At 48.4% G+C, this 25,055-nt stretch overlaps 1 protein-coding gene across 4 annotated transcripts; it reads right to left on the reverse strand.

Annotated features, from left to right (window-relative positions):
* Nucleotides 1-5,442: 5,442 nt before the first annotated feature.
* Nucleotides 5,443-24,391, reverse strand: LOC109774159 (putative disease resistance protein RGA4). Of its 4 annotated transcripts, XR_005763613.3 has the most exons (5): nucleotides 23,132-24,390; nucleotides 22,734-23,061; nucleotides 21,218-22,336; nucleotides 6,159-8,269; nucleotides 5,443-5,948 (listed from the first exon to the last, which is right to left on the reverse strand). XR_005763613.3 is itself a non-coding variant. In XM_045231695.2 (4 exons), exons 2-4 carry the CDS (start codon nucleotides 23,013-23,015, stop codon nucleotides 13,377-13,379), a joined length of 1,407 nt encoding a protein of 468 aa, XP_045087630.1. In that variant the 5' UTR covers nucleotides 23,016-23,061; nucleotides 23,132-24,388; the 3' UTR covers nucleotides 13,127-13,376. The 4 variants fall into 4 exon arrangements, 3 of the variants coding, with proteins under 3 accessions (XP_045087630.1, XP_073358937.1, XP_020188463.1); XM_045231695.2 differs by lacking the exons at nucleotides 5,443-5,948; nucleotides 6,159-8,269 and adding an exon at nucleotides 13,127-13,382 and having other exon boundaries at nucleotides 23,132-24,388; XM_073502836.1 differs by lacking the exons at nucleotides 5,443-5,948; nucleotides 6,159-8,269 and adding an exon at nucleotides 14,410-14,714 and having other exon boundaries at nucleotides 23,132-24,391.
* Nucleotides 24,392-25,055: the final 664 nt, after the last annotated feature.

Genomic DNA, 25,055 nt, shown 5'->3' on the forward strand with positions numbered 1-25,055 from the left:
ATTATCGGAAACTGGTAGAGATAATTTTTCACCCCAGTTTCTCAGTACTTTATCGGGAGGTATCGATTTTGATTGGCATTGTCTGCCTCCGAGAGGAAGATCGAGTGGGATCTTTCTCAGAGTTAGATGCGATTAGCTCGAAGTCTGAAGTGTGGTGATGGGAGATTTCGCAGTTAAGTTTCGGGTGCGGTCGAAGGCGGATGGGTCTAATTGGGCTCTGGTGGCGGTTTATGGTGCCATGCAGCCCGAACTCAAACCAGAGTTCTTGGCGGATCTTGTTCGGATTTGCGGCTCTGAGGAGCTCCCAATCCTGGTTGGGGTGATTTCAACATTATTAGAAGGCGAGAGGAAAAGAACAATGATAATTTCGACGGGAGGTGGTCGTTCATGTTTAATACCATTATTGAAAGCTTGGATCTGAGAGAGATAGAGATTTCGGGTAGAAAATTCACCTGGGCCAACGCGTTGCCAAATTCGATGTTTGAAAAGCTGGATCGAGTCCTAGCGAGCGTCGAATGGGAACAGAAGTTTCCCTTTGTAACGGTCCAGGCACTTTCGCGTGGTATTTTAGACCACACGCCTTTATTTGTGGACTCTGGTGAGGCAACCCACATGGGGAAAAAAACTCTTTTTTGTTCGAACTGGCTGGGTTTGAACGAGAAGGCTTCTTGGATCTCGTAGCGAGGGAATGGGCTAAGGATGCAGGAGGCAGGACTGTGGTTGACCGATGGCAGAATAAGATAAGGCACTTGAGAAGTTTCTTGCGTGGGTGGGCTAAGCATCTTAGTGGGATTTATAAGGTCGAAAAGGAAAGGCTTCTTACACTTATTCAGTCCCTAGATTTAAAAGCCGAATCCACAATTCTGCCAGCCTCGGAGCTTCATGCTAAGCTTGAGGCGGAGATGAGATTGAAAGAGCTTCTCCGTGAAGAGGAATTAAAGTGGGCGCTGCGGGCTAAGGTTCGCAAAGTTGTCCAGGGGGACGCAAACACTCAATTCTTTCACATGATCGCCAATGGCAAGCACAGAAAGAAGAGGATCTTTCAGCTTGAACAAGATGAAGGAACGATTTTAGGACAGGAAAATATAAAATTATACATAACCGAATACTACAAGCAGTTGTTTGGGCCTCCAAAGGATAATTGTGTATCTCTGGATGAGTCTAGGATTGAGGATGTTCCTCAACTTGCTGCTGATGAGAATGATATTTTGACTGCCCCTTTTTCCGAGAAAGAGGTGTTTGAGGCCATTCACAGATGAAAAACAATAAGGCTCCAGGACCGGATGGATTTCCGGCGGAGTTCAATAAAAAATGCTGGCATATTATTAAGGGGGATTTGTTACCGATGTTCCATGATTTATTCTCGGGACAGCTTCAGTTATTTCACCTGAATTTTGGAACGATAACCCTGCTTCCTAAGAAAACAGAGGCTATGAGAATTGAGCAGTTCAGGCCCATCTGTCTTCTTAATGTTAGTTTCAAAAAATTTACCAAGGTTGGGACTAATAGGCTCACGCAGATTGCGCATTCTGTGGTGCAGCATTCCAAACTGCTTTCATGCCGGACAGAAACATCCTAGAAGGGATTGTGGTCCTTCATGAAACGCTCCACGAGATTCACACGAAAAAACTAGATGGAGTTGTTTTCAAGGTGGATTTCGAGAAAGCGTACGATAAGGTCAAATGGCCTTTCCTTCAACAGGCCTTACGTATGAAAGGTTTTGATGAAGCCTGGCGACGCCAGGTAGAATCTTTCACGCAAAAAGGGAGTGTTGGAATTAAAGTGAATGACGATATAGGTCATTATTTCCAGACACATAAGGGCCTGAGACAAGGTGATCCGATGTCTCCTATTTTGTTTAACATTGTGGTTGATATGTTGGCAATTTTAATAGGAAGGGCTAAGGAGTCTGGTCAGGTGGGTGGCTTGGTGCCTAATCTAGTTGATGGAGGTGTGTCTATCCTACAGTACGCTGATGATACGATCATCTTTATGGAGCACGACTTGGCAAAAGCGAGAAATATGAAGCTGGTGTTATGCTTATTTGAACAATTGACCGGGTTAAAGATTAACTTTCATAAAAGCGAATTGTTCTGTTTTGGTAGAGCCAATGAGGAACAAGAGGCTTATAGGCAATTGTTTGGGTGCGATTTGGGGGCTTTACCTTTCACTTACTTAGGTATACCAATCCACCACCGTAAGCTGACAAACAGAGAATGGAAGTGCATCGAGGATCGCTTTGAGAAGAAACTGAGTTGCTGGAAGGGCAAGCTCATGTCATACAGAGGCCGATTAATTCTTATTAATTCGGTGCTCACGAGTATGCCTTTGTTTCTCTTGTCTTTCTTCGAAGTCCCAGTTGAAGTTAGGAAAAGGCTGGACTTCTATCGATTCCGATTCTTCTGGCAGAGCGATGAACTAAAAAGAAAATACAGACTCGCCAAATGGGATATTATTTGTCGACCAAAAGACCAAGGGGGTCTTGGCATTGAAAATCTTGAAGTCAAGAACAGATGTCTTCTCAGCAAGTGGATGTCTAAGTTATCTGTTGAGACTGATGCCACATGGGCGCAGATTCTCCGTAGTAAGTATCTGCAGTCCAAAACTTTGTCCCAGGTGACAGTGAGACCGGCGGACTCGCCTTTTTGGAAGGGGCTCATGGGAGTCAAATCAGCCTTTTTCAATAGGACAAAGTTTATAATCGGTAATGGCACTACGACGCGTTTCTGGGAGGATACCTGGCTAGGAGAGACGCCACTCACGCTTCAGTACCCGTCCCTTTATAGTATTGTTCAACGACGTGATGCTTATGTTGCAATGATACTTCAGTCCATCCCCCTTAATATTCATTTTAGGAGGACGCTTGCCGGCAATCGTTGGGAAGCATGGCTTCATTTAGTGAGTAGACTGATGGAGGTTCAGCTATCTCAACAGCCCGATCAGTTGCGCTGGAAGCTCACTAGGTCTGGAGAGTTCATAGTTAAATCGATGTATCTCGATGTTATCAACTCTAGCGCCATTCCTAGTTCCAAATATGTTTGAAAAGTCAAAGTTCCTTTGAAAATTAAAGTGTTTATGTGGTTCGTACATAAACAAGTCATATTAACTAAGGATAATTTGGCAAAGCGCAACTGGACAGGATCTACTAGGTGTAGTTTTTGTGATCGGGATGAAACTATCAAACACCTTTTTCTTGAGTGCCCGTTGGCCAAAGTTTTGTGACGGACGGTGCACATAGCCTTTAACATTACTCCTCTGAATTCTGTCAGCACGTTATTTGGAACGTGGCTTAATGGGATAGAGTCCGAAACAGCTAGACATATTCGCGTAGGAGTATGTGCTTTATTGTGGGCAATTTGGAACTGTAGAAATGATTTGGTTTTTAACAGAACAACAAATATTCATTTTTTGCAGGTTATCTTCCGAGCCACTGCGCTGATCCGTATGTGGTCGCTACTCACTCCGACGGAGGCCAGAGAGCGTTTGGTTACTGGATCTATCCGGTGGAAGATGGTAGCACGGGATATCTTCAACCGATTTGGATGGCGGTCATGTAATAGGATAGGCAATTAGTTTTCCTATCTTTCTCATGCCAGCCGGTTGTGGCCTTTTGACTTTTCTGTTTTTGGCCCTTTGGCTCTTTGTGAGCTTGCCTTTACTTTTGTTTCAGACTTTAAGACCTTGTTGAACCTATTTGCTTATTTATAAAGTTAGCCGTATGCATCGTTCTGATGCAGAGGCCGGGGAGTCCCCCTTTTCGGAAAAAAAAACTAATAACCATAAGCAAGAAGCTTCTTGCTTATAGTTTTTTTTTCCCGCAAGAAGCATTCTGTACAAGAAACCGAAATTTTCTTTGCCAAGGGAGCAGATAACAAATATCTACTGTGGAAGCTAACATACAAATATCCCTGCCCTGCACTTTGATTTCTTATGTCTGCTTGGAATACATTGGAGATTTCATAATTCAGGGCACATACCCAAGTACGCTTCTTCCTTCTCTCCAGCATCACTTCCTTATCTTCCTTCCCAGCAAGGGCCACCGGAGTGAGATAGAACGGCGGCTGTCAGGAATGGCTGCTATCCTTGGGGGAGAAGGGCTATCAAATTGGATATCCTGCCAAATATAAAATAAAGGAAGGCAGTATTATCATGGGCAAACAAGAAGAATTATGGGGGAAAAGACTTGAAAATTGTACACGTTTCTTACAAAAAATTCATCGACAAAGTGAAGTGCAGAAAAACATGATGTGGTACTATCAATGACGAAATACATTCCAAATATACAAAGTTAATAGGAATACATATATAACAGATATATACGCAGTACTACCAATGACGGAATACATTCAAAGTGCAAAGTTAATCTCGCACATACCTTTTCATCTATGTGAGCAAGCTTCGTCTTGTTCTCCTTTGCTTCACACCGCTGCTCCAAGATAGGGCAGCTGAGAATTGCTAATTCTTGGAGATTTGTGAGCTGTTGTATGCTACTTATTATCCACGTTCTTTCTCTCTGCCAAAAACACCATATCACGTAGGCGGTTACTCATTGTAACACCCCAGATGCAGTGGAAATGAGAGAAGCGTCGCGCGCATTCCATGGCTAAGCGCGGTGAAGCTGCACAGCGACAAGAGCAAGCTGGGACTGACGAAACTGACACTCCATCGGCCAGCCTGGGGATGTTAAGAGAAGCAGCCTCAAGAGAGAGCAGACTGGCAAAACTGACTTATATGTTGCCAAATGCTGACCAAAAGCTTGAGCAGGTCAGCACGGTCTCGCTTACATTTGTATCGTGTACTCACTGATCTTCAGTGGATTGCTTCAGTTATGCCATGCATGCTCATCACCATCCGACTGAACATCATCGCTCACCATCGCCTTACCGGAGGAGGCCACCCTGGACCCTGCACACGCTGAGCAGCACCCTCCAGACTTGCTGAGTCGACATCAGACTTATGAGCAACAAATGCCAGACTTCCAAGTCTGGAGGTAACAGGATACATGACATGATACAACAGAGCGAGCAAACATCAACAACGAACACACATCATTTGCGCAATTATAAAATGAACCAGTCCTAGCGGAGGAACTAGTTTGTGTTTTTTCGGGGTGTTTTTTGTTGTTGTGAGAAAAGAACCAGTTACTGCACACGTTGCTCGTCCGGCGCATCCACCGGTCGAATAAAACCCCCAGGTGATCCTCGTCAACAGCGCTCCTCTTGGATGGTCTAAGAGCAGCAGGCATCTCATCGACAGCACACTGAGACTTGTTGCACAGGATGTTACAATGATGCAGGTAGGAGCTAATTAAGGGTATCAGCAGGCACCAATCTCAGGACTGCCCTGTTTCAGCCCTGCTTTACATTACAGGCTATGTTTAAAACGCTGTCAGGCCATGTTGGCTTAACTTACTAGGCCTCGTAATTTCTCCTAGAGTATCAATAAAACAAGAAAGAATACATTACATTGAAGATGGAATTGTCGGTGTAACGTTCACAGTATTTTACCTAGTAACAGAGTCAAGGAAGCCAAGCAGCTGGATCTCTGAATCCACAACTAATAACCAAGCGAGAAGCCGCACTTTACAAGAGACTGAATCACATTCGCGTTGTCAAGGGAAGTTGATAACACATAACAGAGTAGCACGATATCTACTGCCGAATGTAGCATACAAACATCCCCGCACTTTGTTGCCGAAGGCACCATTCAGGGCACATACTTGAGTACGTTGGAATTGTGTGCTAATTAATCTGGAGTTTTGATTCAGATGGACGCGGGGTCAGCCGATTCATTCGAGCGGCCTAAATCCTGATTCGCGCCTCCGCTGTCTTTCTCCGGCATCACTTTCTTGTCTTCGTTCGCAGCAAGGGCCACCTGAGTGGGCAACAACGGCGGCTGGCAGGAATGGCTTCCATCAAAGGGCGAAGAGAGGGGGCAGGGCTGTGAAACTGGATAGAGGAAGTCAATATTATCATTTGGGCCATAAAAGAAGAATTGTGAGGCAAAGGACATGGAAATTCGATATCGTTCTTCAAAAAAAAATGCATAGAAGAAATGAAGCAGATTAAGACGTGGTACTACCAATGACAGAATACGTTCAAAATGCAATGTTAATAGGAATACCTATATATAACAAACATATATGGCAGGGCACATACCTTTGGTTCTATGTGAGCAAGCTTCGTCTTGTTCTCCTCTGCTTTACACCACTGCTCTAAGTTAGGGCAGCAGTCAATATTGAAGTTCTTGAGATTTGTGAGTTGTTGTATGCTATTTGGCAAAGTCGCGATAGCAGTACAGTTCCAAATTCCAAGTTTCTGGAGAGAGGTAAGTTCTCCTAACCAATGCGGCAGCTGTCTCAAGCTACGACAGGCATCCAGTGTTAATGATTGTAGCTGTTCGAGTTGCCTCATGTTATCGGGCAATTCTTCTAGCCTCTTGTATCGCTTTATCACCAGTTGCCGAAGAGATGTCAACTCGCCTAACCATTCCGAAAGTTTTGATTCGGCCGAGTTCTCCAGTGTCAGTGATTTGAGGGCCATGAGGGCGCAGGTGATCTCTGGTGAGCTTTTCAAATCACTGCAGCATTCGATATGCAAATTACTAAGGGCAGGTACATGGTGAAGCAATCTCCACTGATGCAGAGGCACCTCGCTGTGCTCAACTGTCAGATTAGTAGATACTCTTGCTTGAGAAGATGAAGAAGCACCATTGTGTGACACGCTCTCTGCCCATGATATGAGCACGTTGTCACTTGCCTTTATACTCCAAGATGCAGCTCTAGGAAGGTGTGGTTTTATCCTCAACTTGGGGCAATAATATATATTCACTTCCTCAAGCTTACGGAACATGAGTTCATCCTCACCACTGGAGTATGCTGTGTTCCATTCTTCCAGGCTTTCCATGTATCCCAGAGTAAGCACTTGGAGGTTTGGTAGTTGGGAGAAAGGTGGAAGACTGTTACAGTTGGGCAAACTAAACATGTTCATTCGGACAACATTAGGGAGATAATTCCCAATGCTTATTACCCAGTCTGGAAAACTGACACTAATATAACCACATATCTCAAACTTCTGCAACGTGGTTGGTGGCACTAGCTCCATCAGCAACTCCATGTCATCCAAAGATCTCTTAGCATGATGGTTCCACCATAATCTCAATTCTCTAATCCTCTGTTTTTCACTCAGTTTAATACAGCGTGCCTCTTCTCGGGACTTCACATTTTGAAGGTTTTCGATTTTCAGCTCGTCGGGGTTTATATGCTCAAGAACGCCAAGGTTGGTGTTACTATCATCTGCGGTAACAGAAAAATTTGACAACAAGCCAAAAAGGCTTTGACAGTCCATTTTAGCCACACATTCTGGAATCATGGTAATTTGCATGCACCCCTTAAGGACCAACTTCCTGAGGCGGCTAGCACTTTCCGGTATACTAATAAGAGGATTACCATTAGAAGACAGTCCAGGTGCTCCATATTGGGAAGGGTACATATACGGTCAATGAATCTCTCGGCTTGATCTGTTGATGACCTGTCGAAGATATGATGCAAGCAGTCCGCTAAAGTCAGATAGCGGAGTTCAGTGAGACTTATGATGACATCTGGCAGTCCTCTGAGATTTTTACATGCAGATAATCCCAAACGTTGGAGTTTGGTAAGGTCAGCCAAAGCTTCAGTTATTCCCAAAACATTAACACAGTATGATAAATTCAGATCTACCAACTCTTTGAGCTTGGCAAACGAATGTGGGAGTTCTCTTAGACTCTCACAACGTGATAAGTCAAGATACATCAGGCCTTCCATTTCACCAATTGACTCTGGCAATGCTGAGATATTATGAAAACCACGAAGGTCGAGATAATTCAATTTTTGGAGCATATCGATCCACCCGAGATCCCTTACATCGTCCATATGTGGAGCACTAAGATACTTCAACTGCTTCAATTGACCAATAGAATCTAGAAACTCATTCGAACTGACTCCTGTTAAATGTCTTAAATGTAAGGTACGGACATACTTAGCTGGTGAAATTGCATCACGATGGAACTGATATGGCCATGAGCTGCCATGGCCATGCAACGCCCTTAGCTTTTCAGATGAAGTTATGGATGACTTTAATGGCTTCAAGAAATCTGTGTGCCATGCATAGCGGCAGTTAGGGCCCGCCAAGTTAAATTCGTCAACCATGACTAATCTTGCGAGATCATGCACCAGGTCATGCATAACAAACAGTGTGAAATCAAGGTCTTGGTACAATTTTTGGGCGTCAGCCTGCATGAACGTAATATACAATAGTGTAAGAATTGGTTAAAATTCTACTACTGATGCAAGGATATGTTCTGCACTTCAGAGGTTAACCTCGGTTTACAACAGAGGATTATCACCAGATGTTAACCTCGGTTTGCAATTCAGAGGATTATTACCAGATGTTAACCTCGGTTTGAAATTCAGAGGTTAGTCTATTTAGGAAAGGCAACCGCTTCTTCCATCTCATATATTACTTACCTTGTACCATCTTTTCTTTTACTAAACTTCTTTTTCATTAACAAAATTTCATTCTAATCAGTGTGATTGTCATCTAATGCCTTTCATATTATAGAACTACACGCAGTAGGAAGTGAAATAAGAAATGGAACCCCAAATTATTACATGTATTTCAATAAGAAATGGAACCCCAAATTATTACATGTATTTTACAGAACTATACGCAAATAAGTAAAATAAGAACTGGCACACCGAGCTTATCTTGCTCCGCATACTATCAGGACCAGGTGAGGCCACGGGCGCGGTGCCACCAAGAAATCTGAGGTTTCTCCTTACTTTCTTACGGGTCTCTCCTTGATTACAGTTGAACATGTGTACATGTACGTAGGTCCGGGTTCTGTATGCAGTACCTGTAGTATCTGTCTCCCTCTGTATGTACGTGTATCTTAGGAGACAAGATACCGGTCGCACCCCTTATACCTATATATATGTGCCTAGTGCACGATCAATCAATTATCGATGCACCAAATTATTCTCTACATGGTATCTATCGCAAGTCGATCTTCCAGCTTCCGCTAACCCTAGCCGCCGCCTCGGGCCGCCGCCGCCCCAAGCCGCCGCCACCACCCCTCCTCCCCGCGCGCCGCCTTCCCACCGCGCGCCTTCCCCTCCACGCTGCGCCGCCCCTTCCTGCCGCGCCGCCTCCCTCCCCACGATCTCCTCGCCATGTCATCCAACGCCTCCACCTACTCCAACCCCTTCGCCGTCGACCCTGCCGAGATCCGCGACATCAACGTTCATGCACGCGTCCCCGTGATCCTCGATGCCTCCAACTCCACGTACTTCGCGTGGAAGACGTACTTCATGCTACTCTTCCGCGAGAACAATCTCGTGGATCACGTGGATGGCACCGTGGACTCCCGCGCCATGGTGGACGACGCCGAGTGGACCGCGATCGACGCCACGATCATTCGGTGGTTCTTCACCACCATCTCCAAGGACTTGTTCCACACCGTCGTGAGCGCCGGCGACGACGCCCGCGCCCTGTGGGTCAAGCTGAACGGCCTCTTCACCGACAACAAGCTTCAGCGCCGCGTTTTTTTGCAGCAGGAATTTTTTGACTGTCACCAGGATGAACAGTCCATTGATGACTACTGCCGCCGCCTGAAGACGTTGGCGGATGAGCTCCGTGACATTGGAGCCAAGGTGGACAACGACCTCCTCCTCAGCACGCTCACCGCCGGCCTAAACGAGGACTTCGGCAACGCCGCCTCTAACCTCACCTAGATGCCGGAGCCCTCCTTCCCCAAGTTTGTGGCGTACTTGAGGTTGGAGGAGCGCCGGATGAAGGGGGTCAAGAAGCGTGTGCAGCACCACACCCTCGCCGCCGGCACCTCCCGCGGCGCCCCTCCATCGACCGCCCCACCCGCGCCGCGCCAGCAGCCGCCGCCGCCAGCGCCTCCGGGGTACTTCCCCCTCCCGCCCCTCCCGCTGCCCCCAGCAGCCGGGTGGCGGGCGCCGCGGCAACCGCCACGGGGGCGGCCGCAAGCAGCAACAGGCGCCGGGGGGGTGGGGGAGGGGCTCGTCAGCAGCAGCAGCAGGTGACTCCCCCATGGACGTACGGCACCAACCCGTGGACCGGCGTCGTCCACGCGTACTCCATGCCGGTCCCTCGGGCTCCGGCTCTGGGCATCCTTGGGCCCCGCCCGGCGGGTCACCAGGCCCTGTTCGCCGCGCAGAACGCCGCTCCCTACAGCGGCTATGGTGTCGCCCCCCGCCGGCGCCCGCCTACGGGTCCGCGCCGGCCTATGGCGCCGCCACCGCGCCGGCCTTTGGGGCTGCTCCCGCGCCGGCCTACGGAGGGTGCTACCCTCCTCAGGTGCCGCCGCCGTGGGACCCGGCCTTGCTTGCTGCACTGCACTCCGCCCCGTCACCGAGCTCCTATGGTGGCGGTGGTGACTGGTACATGGACTCGGGCGCCACTGCTCACATGAGTGCTCATCCTGGTAACCTCACATCTGCCACTCCCATTCATACTCCCACCCGTATCACCGTTGGTAACGGTTCCTCCCTACCCATTACTCACGTCGGTCATATGTCTTTTTCTTCTACTTCCACTCCTGTGCATATGTCTAATGTTCTTGTGTCTCCTGACTTAGTCACTAATCTTGTTTCCGTTCGTCGCCTTGCTCGTGAGAATCCTATAACTGTTGAATTTGACGATATCGGTTTTTCTGTGAAGGACGCCCGTACACGGATGGTGCTCCACCGATGTGATAGCCCGACGAGCTTTATCCAGTGCATCCCTCCGGCGCCACCACCACCCGTCGTCCCGCCGCCTTCGCCGCCAGTGTCGATCTTTGGCATGCCCGTCTCGGTCATCCCAACTCCACCATTACGCGTCAGATTCTTCAGAGTTTTTCCTTCTCATGTAATAAGGTCGACGATCACACTTGTGAGGCTTGCCTTCTTGGCAAGCATGTTCGTCTTCCCTTTAGCAAGTCTACAAACATTTCCACCTTTCCGTTTCAGTTATTGCATAGTGATGTTTGGACGTCCCCGGTTGCTAGCAACACGGGCTACTTATACTATTTGATCATATTGGATGATTTTACTCATTATGTGTGGACCTTCCCTCTCCGTCGCAAGTCCGACGCTCTTGCCACACTCACCGCTTTTTATTCATATGTCACCACACAGTTCGGTCGTCCCATTCTCGCCTTGCAAACTGACAACGGCAAGGAGTTTGACAACGTTGCCGTCCGCAATTTACTTGTGTCCCACGGCACCATCTTTCGCCTCACCTGCCCCTACACTTCTCAGCAGAATGGTCACGCCGAGCGCGTCCTTCGCACGCTTAATGACTGTGTCCGCACGTTGCTCTTCCACTCCTACGTGCCTGCTCGGTTCTGGCCGGACGCGCTCGCAACCGCCAGCCTCCTCATTAACATTCGCCCCTGTCGTTCCCGCTGGAACTACACCCCTCACTAGCTCCTCTTCGGTGCGGTTCCATCTTATGATGGTCTTCGCATTTTCGGGTGTCTCTGTTATCCTAGCACCGCGTCCACTGCTCCTCACAAACTCGCGCCCCGGTCACTCCCTTGCATCTTCCTTGGCTATCCTCCCAACACCAAAGGTTACCGGTGCTATGATCCAGTCTCCCACCGCGTTTTCATTTCGCGGCATGTGTACTTTGATGAGCTCGTGTTCCCGTTTCAGCAGGTACCATCACCTTCGGAGTCTTTTGGTGGACCGCCCAGCCGCGCCCCAGGTTCGGCCCTGCCCGCGTTCCCCGCGCCGGCGGCCCCTGGCGCTGCGGCCCCTGCAGCGGCCCCCGACGCAGCGGCCTCCTCGGCCGCCCCCGCCGCAGCCCCCGTCGCGGCCCTCGACGCCGCCGCCCCCGTCGCCGTGGCCCCCTCGGCCGGCCCCGCCGCGGCCCCCGTCGCCGTGGCTCCCTCGGCGGCTCCCGTCGCCGCGGCCGCACCCCTCACTGGTGTGGTCACTCGAGCTCGGACTGGGACCCTGCGTCCCAGCACGCGCTACTCATCGGACGAGTACGCATGCGTGGCTTCTACCTCGACGTCGTCCCCGCTCCCCACCTCCGCTCGCGCAGCCCTTCGGGATCCGAACTGGCTAGCTGCGATTCGTGAGGAGTTTGACGCCCTGCAGCGCAACCGTACGTGGCAGCTTGTCCCGCGGCCACCCCGTGCCAATGTCATCACTGGCAAGTGGGTCTTCCGCCACAAGACTCGCCCCGACGGTTCTCTCGAGCGCTACAAGGCGCGTTGGGTGGTGCGCGGCTTTCGCCAGCGCGGACTTCACCGACACCTTTGCCCCGGTCGTTAAACCGGGCACAATTCACGATGTTCTCCAGCTTGCTGTTTCTCACGCTTGGCCTGTCCACCAGCTCGATGTGTCTAATGCTTTCTTGCATGGCCATCTCGACGAGCAGGTGTTCCGTCAGCAGCCGACTGGTTTCGTCAACACCGACTATCCGGACCACGTGTGCTTGCTCTCCCGTTCTCTCTACGGGTTGAAGCAGGCACCTCGGGCCTGGTACCAGCGGATCGCGGCCTTCCTTCAGCAACAGGGGTTCCGGTCCACACGGTCCGATGCCTCCCTGTTTGTCTACCACCAGGGCCCCGCCACCGCGTACCTCCTACTGTACGTCGACGGCATCATCCTGACTGCGTCCTCGCCAGCGCTTCTTCAACAGATCACAGCTTGCCTCGGCACAGAGTTCGCCCTCAAGGACTTGGGGGCTCTCCACTACTTCCTCGGCATCGAGGTAGTGCGTCGGGCTACTGGCTTCTTCCTGCACCAGCAGAAGTACGCCTACGAGCTTCTGGAGCGAGCGGGCATGCTTAACTGCAAGCCTGCTTCCACGCCTGTCGATACGAAGGCTAAGGTGTCCGCCGTCGAGGGTTCTCCGGCGTCCGACGCTCCCTTCTACCGCTCCATCATCGGTGCGCTTCAGTACCTCACACTGACGCGTCCGGACATTCAGTATGTTGTCCAGCAGGTGTCACACCCACGATGCGGCTATATCTCCCACGTGTCGAGGCACGACTTAGAGGCATAACCGCATTGTGGTTTTGTCGCAAGAAGGGTCATCTTCACACAATCTCATGTAATGAACAAGAATGGGATAAAGAGTTGGCTTACAATCGCCACTTCACACAAAACATAAATGAATTCATACATCATTCAAGATACACACATAGGTCCGACTACGGAACCAAAATAAAAGAAGACAACCCAACTGCTAGATCCCCGATCGTCCCAACTAGGCTCCACTACTGATCAACATGAAAAGAAACAACACAACGAACAAGATCTTCATCGAGCTCCCACTTAAGCTCAGTTGCGTCACCTGCACTGTCATCGTCGGCACCTACAACTGTTTTGGAAGTATCTGTGAGTCACGAGGACTCAGCAATCTCACACCCGCGAGATCAAGACTATTTAAGCTTATAGGAAAGGATGGGGTAATGAGGTGGAGCTGCAGCAAGCACTAAGCATATATGGTGGCTAACATACGCAACCGAGAGCGAGAAGAGAAGCAACGGAACGGTCGTCAACTAGTAATGATCAAGAAGTGACCCTGAACTCCTACTTACGTCAAACATAACCCAAACACCGTGTTCACCTCCCGGACTACGCCGAGAAGAGACCATCACGGCTACACACGCGGTTGATGCGTTTTAATTAAATCGAGTGTCAAGTTCTCTACAACCGGATATTAACAAATTCCCATCTGCCACATAACCGCGGGCACGGCTTTCGAAAGATAATACCCTGCAGGGGTGTCCCAACTTAGCCCATTATAAGCTCTCACGGTCAACGAAGGATAAACCTTCTCCCGGGAAGACCCGATCAGTCTCGGAATCCCGATTTACAAGACATTTTGACAATGGTAAAACAAGACCAGCAAGACCACCCACTGTGCCGACAAATCCCGATAGGAGCTGCACATATCTCGTTCTCAGGGCACACCGGATGAGCCAGATGTCGGGTTGGCATAGACTCTGATTGCCCAGGGGGCACCGGACATCGCTCGGTTTGGACCAGCACTCGAAGGAGCACTGGCCCGGGGGGGTAAATAAAGATGACCCTTGAGTCTGCAGAACCCAAGGGAAAAGGGGATAGGTGGTAGCAAATGGTAAAACCAAGGTTGGGCCTTGCTGGAGGAGTTTTATTCAAAGCGAACTGTCAAGGGGGTCCCATAAATCACCCAACCGCGTAAGGAACGCAAAATCAAGGAACATAACACCGGTATGATGGAAACTAGGGCGGCAAGAGTGGAACAAAACACCAAGCATAAGGCCGAGCCTTCCACCCTTTACCAAGTATATAGATGCATTAATAATATAAGAGATATTATGATATCCCAACATAAACATAATCCAACATGGAGCAATCTTCATCTCCTCCTGCAACTAGCAACGCTATAAGAGGGGCTGAGCAAAAGCGGTAACATAGCCAAACAATGGTTTGCTAGGAAGGGTGACAAAGGTTAGAGGTGGTTTCATGGCAATTTGGGAGGCATGATATAGCAAGTGATAGGTAGCGCGGCATAGCAATAGAACAAACAACTAGCAAGCAAAGATAAAAGTGATTTCAAGGGTATGGTCATCTTGCCTGAGATCCCGCTAGGAAGAAGACCAAGTCCAAGAAGAAGACAAACGGACGTAGTCGAACGAATCCTCACAACTCCGGAATGAAACTGAAGCTAACGAAAGAAGCAACCCGGAAAGAAGCAAAACAGCATGGTAAACAACCACCACATACACATGGCATGATGCACAAACAAGTATGATGCATGTCCGGTTTAAAGAGGCATGGCATGGCAAAGTGCACAAACGAAACTACAAGTTAAGTCGAGCTCAATATGCAACGAGTTGCATATTGACGAAACACCACAACAATTGTTTAGTTCTCTCGGTTATGTACCCAACAATATTAAATGTTATTAAACATGGCAAGGGGTGAAGCATAATTAAAAAACCTATCTAGGCAAGTTTAAATGAGGCCGGAAATAACAAACGACAATACCGGAAAATCCCCATATGCATATAGCAATTTAAATGCAAACACAATTTTAAACATTTAAATGTTGTTATCATGATGCGGATGACAATGCAAGTTTTAAGCAATTTTATGAAAATGTTGACATGAGCATGTTATGAAGCATTTGGTCACCATGGCGGAAGAAAGGGGTGCCACGGCAACGAATCCGAAAATGATGCCACGGCAACATATCGGTACCGGTAACTCGATTGAGATACCGATGCAAAAGAGAAGTGTGCAGATGTGTGGAACACGCAAGAGATGGTGGGGTGATCCCGGTTACCGGGTGTCCCACAAGACGGTGGCAAGGAAACGAGTTACAGCATGCGACGAACAAGTCGGGCACGGTGCAAACGCAAGCAACTCATACAACGCATGCATTCGTTCACGGGCGGTCGTCTCGGGGTTATACCTTCGAAGCATGCATTTTCGGAGCGGTTCAAAATCGTCGAGGGAAGTAGTGGTTCACGAGCCGTAGTGGAAGTAGTCGTTCTCGCGACGGTAGTGGAAGTAGTGGTACACGCGGAGGTAGTCGAACTTGACGGTTCCGTTACACGGGTCTTCGGCGATGGTAGTGGTACACACGTTCGGGAAGCAGTTTACGGCGTTGGTAGATGTACACGGCAATCGTAGTGTACTATGCGTCGTCGGACTTGTCGAATCCAAACTCTTCGAGGGCCGTCGTGGTACTTGGCGCTTGCGGTGTGTTGCTTGGGGGCAACCAGGGGTGCTTGGCAGGTTCCCCACGAAGATGCATCGATGGCGCTCGAAGGCAGCAGCGAGGAGGCGAACGAGGCCGCTGGGATTCGAGCGATGAGTGGCGTGCGGCTGCTGGCGAATGGGATCCAGGCCGACGGGGTCAGGCGAGGCCAAGGCGGCGAGGCGGCCATGGAGGTGGGGCGCAGCACGACAGTAGGACGACGACGGCTGCAGGGCGCCGGCGGCGGGTGGACTTGGCGAGTTCAGTAGGTCCTAGCGGGGTCGCCGGGGCTTGGCGGACTTGACGCAACTCCGACATCTCCGGGTGATGGACGACATGGAGGAGGAAGGGGCGCGCTGGATGTTGCTGCTACTGGCCGGCGAAGGCGAGCTCCGGCGGACGAGGTCGCCGGCCGACGGCAGGGTCGACGAAGACGCCCGGGCACGAGGGACTCCGATCTCGTGGAGAAGGCGCACGGGCACGAGGGGAAGGCACCGGCGACGAGCTCCTGCGGGGGTTTCGTCCGGCAACGGAGATGCTCCGGCGAGCTTGGGGACAAGGCGCCGAGGACGAGGCAGGAAGGGAAGAAGAGACGCAAGGGGATCGGGGCGAGGCGCTGCTGTTCGCTCTGTCTCTCTCTGGCGGCGCTGGAGGGAGAGATCGAACGAGGGGAGAGGGAGGTGGATCGGGCAAGGGAGCGGCTAGGGTTAGAGCAGGGGGGTGCTGGGCCTTGGAGGGGCAAATGGCCGCGGGGGAAGGATGGGCCGGCCTGGGAGGCTGGCTGGGCTCTCTCCCCTTCTTCCTTTAATTTTCTTAAACAGAAAGCATTGGAGAGAAGGAAAAGGCAAAGGGGGGTTAGGGAAAAGAATTTGAGCACGAGGACAATTTTCCTGGACTCACAAAAATGCGCTTGATCCAGGAAAAATAGAAGTGGCATGATTGAAAGATAAAAATTCAAATGCATTTGAATTTAATTCAAATGATTTGAATAGGAAGTGAGGGTTGGGAAGGTCCAAAAATGTTCGGATTTTTGGTGGAGCTCCGGAAAGTGAAGAAAGAATATATGGCAAGGTTGGAGACCAAGAATTAAGATAACAATGGCATTGGGATAATTTACAAGTGTGTTATGGTGATTTCCAAGATAAAGAAATATTTAATATAGCTCCCTAATATTGGGAGGATATGTTATAAAGAGAAGTCACCCTTCCCTCGATTTAAATGGATCGAAGATCCATGCAATTTATTTAGTTGAGTTTTGATGCAAAGATTAATGACATGATGGCATGATGACATGATGCAATGCAAAAATAAAAGAGCAAGCACCAAAAGGAACACACGGTGATCACGAGAATATGGAAGTCTTCTGAAGCGTCGGTCTTGGGGCGTTACAGCAGATGTGCCTTCACATGCATGCTCCTCGTGACACCCATTGGGCTCTCGTGAAACGTATACTTCGGTACATACGTGGCACCACAGCCATGGGTCTCACCTTGACGGCCTCGCCAGACACCAGCCTTGTCGCCTACTCCGACACCGACTGGGCTGGGTGTCCCGACACTCGACGCTCCACTTCCGGCTACTGCGTCTACCTCGGACCCTCTCTGATTTCGTGGTCGTCTAAACGACAACCCACGGTCTCACGATCGAGCGCCGAGGCCGAGTATCGGGCCGTGGCTAACGCCGTCACGGAGTGTTCCTGGCTACGACAGCTACTCCAGGAGTTGCTATGTGAGGTCACCAAGGCGACGCTCGGCTACTGTGATAACGTCTCCGCGGTGTACCTCGCTGCCAACCCTGTCCATCACCGACGGACGAAGCACATTGAGCTCGACATCCACTTCGTCCAGGAGCACGTCGCACTTGGTCGTGTTCGTGTTCTCCATGTGCCCACCGATCAGCAGTTCGCCGATGTGATGACAAAGGGACTACCCACCTCGACTTTCGAGGGCTTTCGGTCCAGTCTTTGCGTCACCGGCGACGCTTCGACTGCGGGGGGTGTTGAACATGTGTACATGTACGTAGGTCCGGGTTCTGTATGCAGTACCTGTAGTATCTGTCTCCCTCTGTATGTACGTGTATCTTAGGAGACAAGATACCGGTCGCACCCCTTGTACCTATATATATGTGCCTAGTGCACGATCAATCAATTATCGATGCACCAAATCATTCTCTACAATTACCATTGACTGGGAGGAAGGTACCAATAGTTACATTGTCTCTAAGATGGTGGAGGGTTGGACGCCGTCCAAGATGGCCGCATTCCGGTGCTTCCAGATAGCCGATCCCATGCGGTAAGAGCGATGATGGAGTTGAGGCCTTTCCTTAGGTTCTCAGGGGATGCCGCCGTGGCCTGAAGCCACCAATCAAAGATGGGTGGTGCAGCCAGCCGACACCAGGAAAGAATCTCATGCCAAGTGATCCGCGAGAAAACACAACCAGCGAGAAGATGGTCAATGTCTCAAGCTCCTGAGAGCAGAAGATGCACTCTGGATCATGCGCGAGGCCGTGTCGCACACGACGTTCCGTAGTCCAGCAACGATCAAGCGAAGCTAGCCAGAGGAAGAACTTGTTGGTAAGGGGAGCCCAGCCCTTCCAGATCAAATGCCAAGCGGGCGGGGAGGTTGATCCAGAGAAAAGCACCTTGTAGCAGGATTTGGCAGAGTAGATATCACTGGCGGTCCATTTCCAGCTGATTTGGTGACACAATATCCAATGTGAGGTCTGGATCAGCACTCTCATAAGCATTCAGTGAAACCCATGTAAACTTGATAGTTATTTAAGGAAACTACGTACCTTGTGTTGTGATTTGACAATTTAGTTCCAAATTCGCAGCTGTTTTCATGCATTCCATATGGCCTACACTTAGGTGCAGTCAGCAACACAATGTCTTCTGCATCAGATTTTTCTTATACTTGACGTGTACTTCCCTTATATGGAGGAATCGATATACTGATAATTACTTTATGAAGCGAAAGAAGGGTTGATTGGAATTTAGAATAACCTATTATTGTTTTCTTTGGTTGAGGGTCCTCATCAAAGATTGGCTATGTGCACTTTCCCTCATCATTTAACCTACATTTTACATAAAACTTCTGATACTATCCATATCATTATGATTGACATGAATGCCCAGAAAACACAGGGACTTCATGTGCAGGGATCAACGGTAACATCATCACAGGTGGTCAAATTATTCCCCAGGTGTGGTTCTCACAAGCCAACATATACCCAGAATCATGCTTCCCGTGGTGAGGTTCTTGCATTAAATACCAGCCGGCGAACATAATGTGTCCAGCAAACAGAATACTACAAAAAGAAGTCTTTCTGCTAAATGTATGTTTCAAAGTGGAGACTTGATAGCTGTTATTCTAACGATGAAGTCAACTCCCCCCCCCCCCCCCCACCCCACACACACACCCTACTTATTTTTAGCTACACAGTAACTATTGTATTCTTATGCCTTTCTATGTGCAAGTTATTCATATCGATATCTCATAAATAAAAAATGATATGCATTGGGACGGAATGCTTTGTAAGGATTTATGTTCTCCATTTTCTCCCTGTTCCTATCTATGAAAATCTAAAAACCATAAACTATTTGTTGAACGCTAGGTCCATGTATTGCGTTACTAAAGCTTGATTTCTTAGGTAAACCTTTAAATGAATGTGTTGCTGACGTTGAAATCAGCGGATTCGCTATTTCTCGGGTGCCTGAAATTCTTTTTTGCGTCAGTCACTTTTCTCCTACTTCGTTCCTTCTCCTTCTTCCTTCACTGTTGGCTGGACCTCGCCGGATAAGAAACAAGCTTGGCAGAGGAGAGGCAGCCCCACCGAATATCCATTTCTGAGCCGAGACACATCTGCATCCGGTCAAGAAAAAAATCATAAAAAATACCAAAAAATTCAAAAAATCCAAATATTTTATGTATGGTAGATAATTTGGTGCGTGAGGTGCACTCCAAATTTCAGATCATTTGGACATACAAGTAGCTCTCAGCAAAAAAGACAAATTGGGGTCAGAACAGTAAATGAACAGTGAACTTTTGCAGACCCCAAATTAGTCATTTTTGCTGAGAGCTACTCAGATGTCCAAATGATCTGAAATTTGGAGCGCACCTCACACCAAATTATCTACCACGCAAAAATAATTGAATTTTTTTTGAATTTTTTAGTATTTGTTGTGAATTTTTTTTTCTTCGGCGGGGGTGCAGATGAGCCTGCGCACCGTATCGCTGCACTCCAGCCCCACCCCCACCATCTATCTTAGGGTCAAGTAATAGCCCCATTATCTATATTAGGGGTTGGGGGTGCAAAGGATCGCCGGAGTTCTCCATTGATGCGGCGGGGCTTAGAGGGATGGCCGGGCGGCAGCCAGCAATAGCGGTGGGGGCAGGTCGAGGGGAGGGCGGGGCGGTGAGGCAGCGCGCGGTAGCGCCCGCCGGCGGATGGGGCGGGGTAGGGTGGGGGATCGGGAGGAGGAAGAAGGAAAGGAGGTTGAAGTGAACAGTGCCAGATCTGTTGTAGGCGGTTGGATGAAGATCGGACGGCTCATATAAGAAGTGACTGATGAATCATTTTTTCAGTTACCTGATAAATAGACGGTCCCTGAAATCAGTTATTTCCAGATATGAGGTGTACACCAGTTGTGTTTTTTTTCATTTTGCGGGGGTATACACAAGTTGAGTTATTGGGGGCTTTATGGTTTTTCATTTAGCTATTTTGCTGAGTATGATGATGTCTACTTGTAAGAGGTGTTTGTATATATAGGACATAATTTTTCTATTTGTTATGTCACTAATATGAGTTTTCTAATTATGAATATTAATTCGCATCAGGCTTCAGTTAATAAAATAACAACCCAACATATACAGATTATATACTTTAACAATGTTCCGAAGTTAAAAGTTAAATTCTTAATGTATATCATCATGATGTTTTGTTTCATACGCTATTAATAACTCCATATTCCTGGCTCGGAGGATGGATGTCAGAAATATCAATGGACATTTTGGGTGTTATATTGAGTATTTTCTGTTGACCATGTATAAATTCACATTGGGTAGTCAAAGATTACAAGCATCACGGGCTACTCTGCTCAACAACCTATGTTTCATGGTCATACATGACTTATAGCTTGAATGGGGAGTTATTGTCACTTGAGAAATGCTCTCCTTTCCCTGCTACCTCGTCATGCCATGTATCAGTAAATTTGTACTTTGTTATTTATATTTCTACATGCATATAGTTAAAAATAATTATATCCACATCACGTAATTCCCTGACTTTCAAAATCGTTGGCCTTGGGTGGCCTCTACACAAAAACATCTAATCATCAATCTTTCCTCTCTGGATATGTGCACTAATTTATTTTCCTATGGAGAAATCCACATCATATCTGAATTGTGAAAAACATTAAAATAAAATAATACACAATTAGTTGTGAAGGTATGGATTAATCGACTCACCTTTGAATGTTGAAGAAATGACATCTCCAGAAGCTGCGTAATGTAACTCTCACCGAGTTGCCAATTAGAGGATGTACTAGATGGCTCCATGAATCCAAGAGCAATCCATTGATAAATTAGCTCCTCTTTAATCATTGTGTGACCCTTTGGAAAGATTGCACAATAAGCAAAGCATAACTTCAAGTACGGAGGCATGAATTTGTAGCTTAACAACAAGGATCCAAGCACTTCATGTTTGGATGATGCATCTGTATAAGCAGATAGATTCCAGATATGATTGTTTCTGACCAAATCCCATTCTCCACACGGCTTGGACTTCAACAAGTGTCCAAGTGATTGAGCAGCTAAAGCTACACCTTTGCACTTCTTTGCAATATCCCTTCCAATCGGCTCCAGCCGTTCTTTGTCACCCCTTGTTTCAAATTTACTTTTTTGCCTCATTATATCCCAGCACATCTCATCTGACAACTGAGGCAACTTGTACGGCTGAACAGTACCGATTTCACTTGCAATGCCTTCATCACGTGTGGTAACTACAACCATCACCTTGCACCCCTTACCCTGCTTCAGCATAGACTTCAATTCTTCTAGTTGAGAAGGACACTTCTCCCAAAGGTCATCCAAAATGATCAGAACATTCTTCTTCTCAGCAAGTAGCTCTTGAAGGCGAATGTTGATACTGTGCAGATCAGGTATTTGTGGGCTCTGTTGTCTTGATAGTTGTGATATTATAGTGTTGCCAATTTTCTTCAAGTCAAATATCTGGGAAACATAGATCCATACCCGAGAGTGTTTTTCAAACTCAGGATGATTGTAAACCGATCTTGCCAAGGTGGACTTTCCAATGCCTCCAAAGCCCCATATGGGAACAAAGGTGGTCTGTTCAGTGGTGCTCCCAGATAATCGAGCCAAGATTTCCAGTTTTTCCTCGGCCCTCCCAATGATTTCTGCTTCCACCATAGTCCCTGCATTTTCCCGGATATCAGGAAGTTGTGGCTCATTGCTGTGAGTTTCTGGCGGAAGACGATAGTTCTGATGGTCTTCTGTTATCTTCTGTAGACGCTCTTGCATCTTTTTCATCTTGTCTGGCATACTGATCTTCTTCCTCATAGCTCCGAACTGCAAGAGGAATGATTTGATCCGTCAGTACCATTGAAGACATGCAAAGGGCATATACGCGGTGGCAATCTTATGAGATGCAGTTGCTATTTAAATCAAGAAAAGCGCACATGGCATTGGTCTGGACTTCCATCACATACTAACAAGTATGGTCCTATCTGTAATTCCGTATAGCGGAACAGGATATCTAAATAAATTCAGATTCATTTAGATAATTTACTACACTATATGGATTCAGATTTTTTGGATGATGAATTTATTTACATAATTTACTTGACTACAAAAAGAAATCCAGATCTAGTTCGTCATCTAGATATATTCAGATCCATCAGTAATATCCTAGGAAAAAAAAGCAATAACGTTCAGATCCAGATTGATGGCAACCAAATGAACATACCCGGGACTGGGTGTCAGATTCGAAGTCGTCGAGCATGTCAGAGATGTCGTACATGGCGGCCTTAAGCCGGTTCACCCACAGGAGCGCCGCGTTATCCGTGATAGACCGCCTCTCTGCGTCGCTGAGCGCGGCCTCCACCGACTCCAGCGTCATCTTCATCTTCTCCAGATCTTTGGTCAGTTCCTTGTGCAGCTTGATCTTGCCCAAGATGGCGGAGCCGAGCTGCTTGATCACCACCTTGATGACGCCCGAGGCGACCATGCCCCCGATGGCTGCCGCCATTGCTGGCCCCGGCAGATCCAACCAATGCTGATGTTCTCGGAGCCAACTGCAGAGGAGTCAGTCAGTGAGGCAGAGGACGCCGGAGAGAAACTGAGATGGGAGAGAAAGAGACTGACCTGTATCAATCGCCGTCGTGGACGCGGAAGCGGCGAGGATGACGAGCTCTGGACTGTGGATGCGGTTAAGTGTGAGGGTGAGAGCGTGACTCCACTCCATATGTCACTCCATATAGGTGAAAATAGGTTTGCAACTTGGAATATATTTTACCAAAAAGAAACAAGGAATACATCGGAGTTGGCGATTGCGCGTACCAACGTGATGAGTTTAGTATTACTCTTTGCTTTGTGGATCTCCATGCATCAGTGGTGTGCAGCTCTGCCACTTGTATTATAATATGCTATAGATCCAACCATCTTTTAATCAGGCTATCCCATGGCCATTAGCCCATTACCTACTACGCATTTACAAGTTTACAACACGTAGATCGGAAACTGAGACCTTAAACTGTACTAGAACAGCCAGACACAAGTAGCAGCAAGCAATAGCGTTGCAAGACAATATCAAACGGCATCCCAGAAACAGCACAACGACTCCATGTAACAAATAACTCAAAATGTGCATCGCTGCTCCAGGGATGCTCATCGGATTCGTTTCGTTGGTCCGAAGAAGTTCAGCTCCTTTCTAAGCATCTTCCATTGGGGTGCTTTTATATATTTGTTTTTTAGCTAGTATGTTTTCAGCATCTTTCCGTTTGGATTCAGAGGGTTTTATATGTTAGATAGATAGAGCAAGGTGCATGCCTCAGTTGCTCACTCCACTTAATAAGCCCACTTCCATTAGGTCATTCTCTTCCGCCCCTGGTTACAAATATGGATGCTAATTAAGATCATCAGTGAAAGCGTGTAAGAAGTTCTAAGTTAATACTACTACATGGAGCCCCGCTCATGGATGGCTACATGTCGACACAAATGTCACGTCCCTAGTTCTGGTATGACCTAGACTAGCTAGTCATGTGTGCATCATGTCTAAATTTCATTTAAATTTGAAATGGGGATCTGTGAAACCCTCAGAATCATTTCTGGAAATGACCCAGATAAAAATTGCTCCAAAAGGGTCCAAGAAAATGTTCATGTTGCTCTCTGAAAATATTGGACAGAGATAAAAATCAAACCAATATTTTTAGGAGATCATAAATATTTATTTTGGGTATTTGGAATTAATGCAGTAATTATTTGCTTTGGATATATATTGTTATATATATAAAATATTGTCCAAAAATTATGCCATTTGTTGAGGAGTTCTGGAATAATACCACTAGCCCCTACAAAATTGGCATAAGAAAATAAAATGGTTTATCATTTTTATTAAACCAAACAAATGTCAGAAAAATAGAAAATAAACAAAAAGGGGAAAACTCTTACCTGGACTTACCTGGGCCACTTGCTGGCCTGGCTCTGTGCCGGCCCAGCTGACTGGCCAGTGCCAGTCGTCGTCCTCCTGGCGCCAGGAGGACGATGGGCACGCGCTCGCCGCCCGCGCGCATGCGCGCCACCTCCTGCTTCTCCCCCCTCATCGCCCTGGACACCTCCCGCGATGCCACGCACACCCCTGACCCCTCTCACTCTCCCTGGACCCCTTTCCCCTCCTCTGCTCTCTGTTCCGCGCCGCCCGAGCGAAGCTCGTCGCCGCCGACGCCGTTCACCGTAGCCACCACCTCCTCCTCAACCTCTCTCCACGCCCAGAAGCTCCGCCACGTCGCGGGCTACCTCTCCATCGAGCCACGCGCCTCGGGAGGCCCTGGAGCGCCTCCATCGCCATCGCCTTCCTCCTCGGGCTCCGCCGTCTGCCGCCGTCGATTCGCCGTCACCAGGTCTCCCCCGAGCCCGCTGTGCTGCTCCGCGTGATCGCCGTGAGCACCTCCCCGTTTTCCCCCTCTTCCCCCCCGTCGTTCCCGCGTCGAAGCCGCCGTTTCCTCCACGGCCGTAGCTCCTCGCCGCCGTCCATGTCGCCGCCGTCGCTCAAGCCACCGCAGCCCGCAGC

This window comes from Aegilops tauschii, chromosome 7 (assembly GCF_002575655.3).
Source record: "Aegilops tauschii subsp. strangulata cultivar AL8/78 chromosome 7, Aet v6.0, whole genome shotgun sequence".
In the NCBI taxonomy this organism is placed as follows: Eukaryota; Viridiplantae; Streptophyta; class Magnoliopsida; order Poales; family Poaceae; genus Aegilops; species Aegilops tauschii.